At 42.2% G+C, this 1,785-nt stretch overlaps 1 protein-coding gene across 1 annotated transcript in view; it reads left to right on the top strand.

The window, feature by feature from the left end:
* The window catches only part of LOC109707140, a 4,952-nt gene continuing 3,957 nt past the window's right edge, over positions 791-1,785 (top strand). Inside the window, exon 1 of the mRNA XM_020228231.1 lies at positions 791-1,769. Within this exon, the coding sequence (XP_020083820.1) occupies positions 1,465-1,769 (305 nt within the window). The 5' untranslated portion in view covers positions 791-1,464. The remainder of the gene's footprint in view (positions 1,770-1,785) is intronic.

Genomic DNA, 1,785 nt, shown 5'->3' with positions numbered 1-1,785 from the left:
AAAAAAAAAAAAAAAAAATTGAACAGAGAACACAGTCGCATCTACTACGCTATTCTTTCTCTCTTTTACCTTTATTTTCTAAATTTTGTATAGAAAAAATGAGTAAAAATATATAGAATTTATAAAATGTATAGACACCGTTGCTCTATTTTTATTTTTTTTGGGTATTATATTGCACCTAATATGCGCCCCAGTTTGAAGCCGTATAGTACCATAATTTGCTCATGAATAGTGCGGCCTCATGCACATGCCAGCACATGCCATTTTTTTTTGTTAGAAAAACAATTTAGAGACACGAGTACTACTATTGGGGCCTTACAGAATTTCAAAATTTTGTTCGTTGTTGCTACACAGACTCGGTAGAGACTTAAAAACGTTTTCCCTGTAGAAGCTACTGGTCCAAGATTAGTGATCTACTAGGATCATTTCGTACGACGTGCCCTTTCCCACACGCACCTATAGATCTTTTTCGCTTTCTAATTATATATAAATCAAACTACTTTTTCTTTGTTTTTGAGCAGATGCTTAAATATTCAGTTAAAAAAAAAAAAAATGATAGGGAGGAAAGGAATCGCCCACTTTCTCTTTTTCTGGGCCCCACCATCAGGGCCCGTCGCATTGGGCTCGGGCTAACTCTTCATTGGCGCCTCTTACAAAGTTGTTTCCCACAAAGGAATCGCTAAATAAACAAATAATATTATATATATATATATATATTAATATTTATAAATATAACAAAATAATAAATGAATACGATGAGCCACATGAGGCCACATTTAGGCATTGACTGAGATGCACAGGACACAACTGTTTCCTAGGTTCCTGTTCACGTACACATGTCACTCTTTTGGCAAGCCACGGCATTGGCGTATATGCATTGAGCTATATCGTATATACAAAAGAATTTAGCATTAACAACAAAATTTAAAAATAGAGAGAGTTTTCCAATGGAATGGAATCAAGCATTGTTAGTATTGGAACATCTCTCTAATATAAGGCACTTTACTATTAATAAACCTCATAATTTTAGTTAATGAAAAGAGGGGGGGGGAGGGAGAGAGCTTAAAAAAGATGCGCAACCGAGCGCATAGCTGCACCACAGCACCACCTCTCTTTTCCCTTCTCCTTCCCACCTCTTCCTCCTCTTCCCAAACTCGTCCTTCTCCCTTGCCAATCCCTCTTCTTCTTCTTCTTCTTCTTTTGGGTGCTTCTCCATTGTTCTGAATCCTCTTTAAATTTTTTTCTAAAAATTAAAAAATCTTCACTGTCGTTGTCGTGGGGCTATAGAATTACAATCTGTGAAGCAAAAATCAGTTATTGGTTTCGCCTTTGTTCTGTCTTTTTAATTGCACATATATTCATCGTGTGCGCAGTTGAATTATATTGGATCGCTGCGGCGTTAACAGAAGAGAAGAAGGAGGAGGAGGAGGGGGACGCGGCGGCGGAGAAAAAGAGAAAGGAGAGATGAAAGGGGGACGCGGCGGAGAAAAAGAGAAAGGAGAGATGAAAGGGGGAGGTGGGAACCACAAGGAGGGGCACGAGGGCTACCCCATGGCCTCCTTCGTCTTCCACCGTCGCCTCATGATCTACCTCATCCTCCCCATCTCCGCACTCTACGTCTTCTACACCCTCAACCTCCTCCTCTCATCCTCCTCAACCGCGAGCGTCCCCTCCCCGCCCTGCCCCACCCTCGACTACAACTCCGTGTCGTCCGTCGCCCGCATTCTCTCCTCCAACCTCTCCTCCGCGCCGGCGCCGCCTCCTCCCCCGCCCTCGCCCCTCTCC

The sequence above is a fragment of the Ananas comosus genome, linkage group 3 (genome assembly GCF_001540865.1).
Source record: "Ananas comosus cultivar F153 linkage group 3, ASM154086v1, whole genome shotgun sequence".
NCBI classification, from domain to species: domain Eukaryota; kingdom Viridiplantae; phylum Streptophyta; class Magnoliopsida; order Poales; family Bromeliaceae; genus Ananas; species Ananas comosus.
Note: the sequence above shows the minus strand (reverse complement) of the source record. Positions and strands in the feature narration are given on the sequence as shown.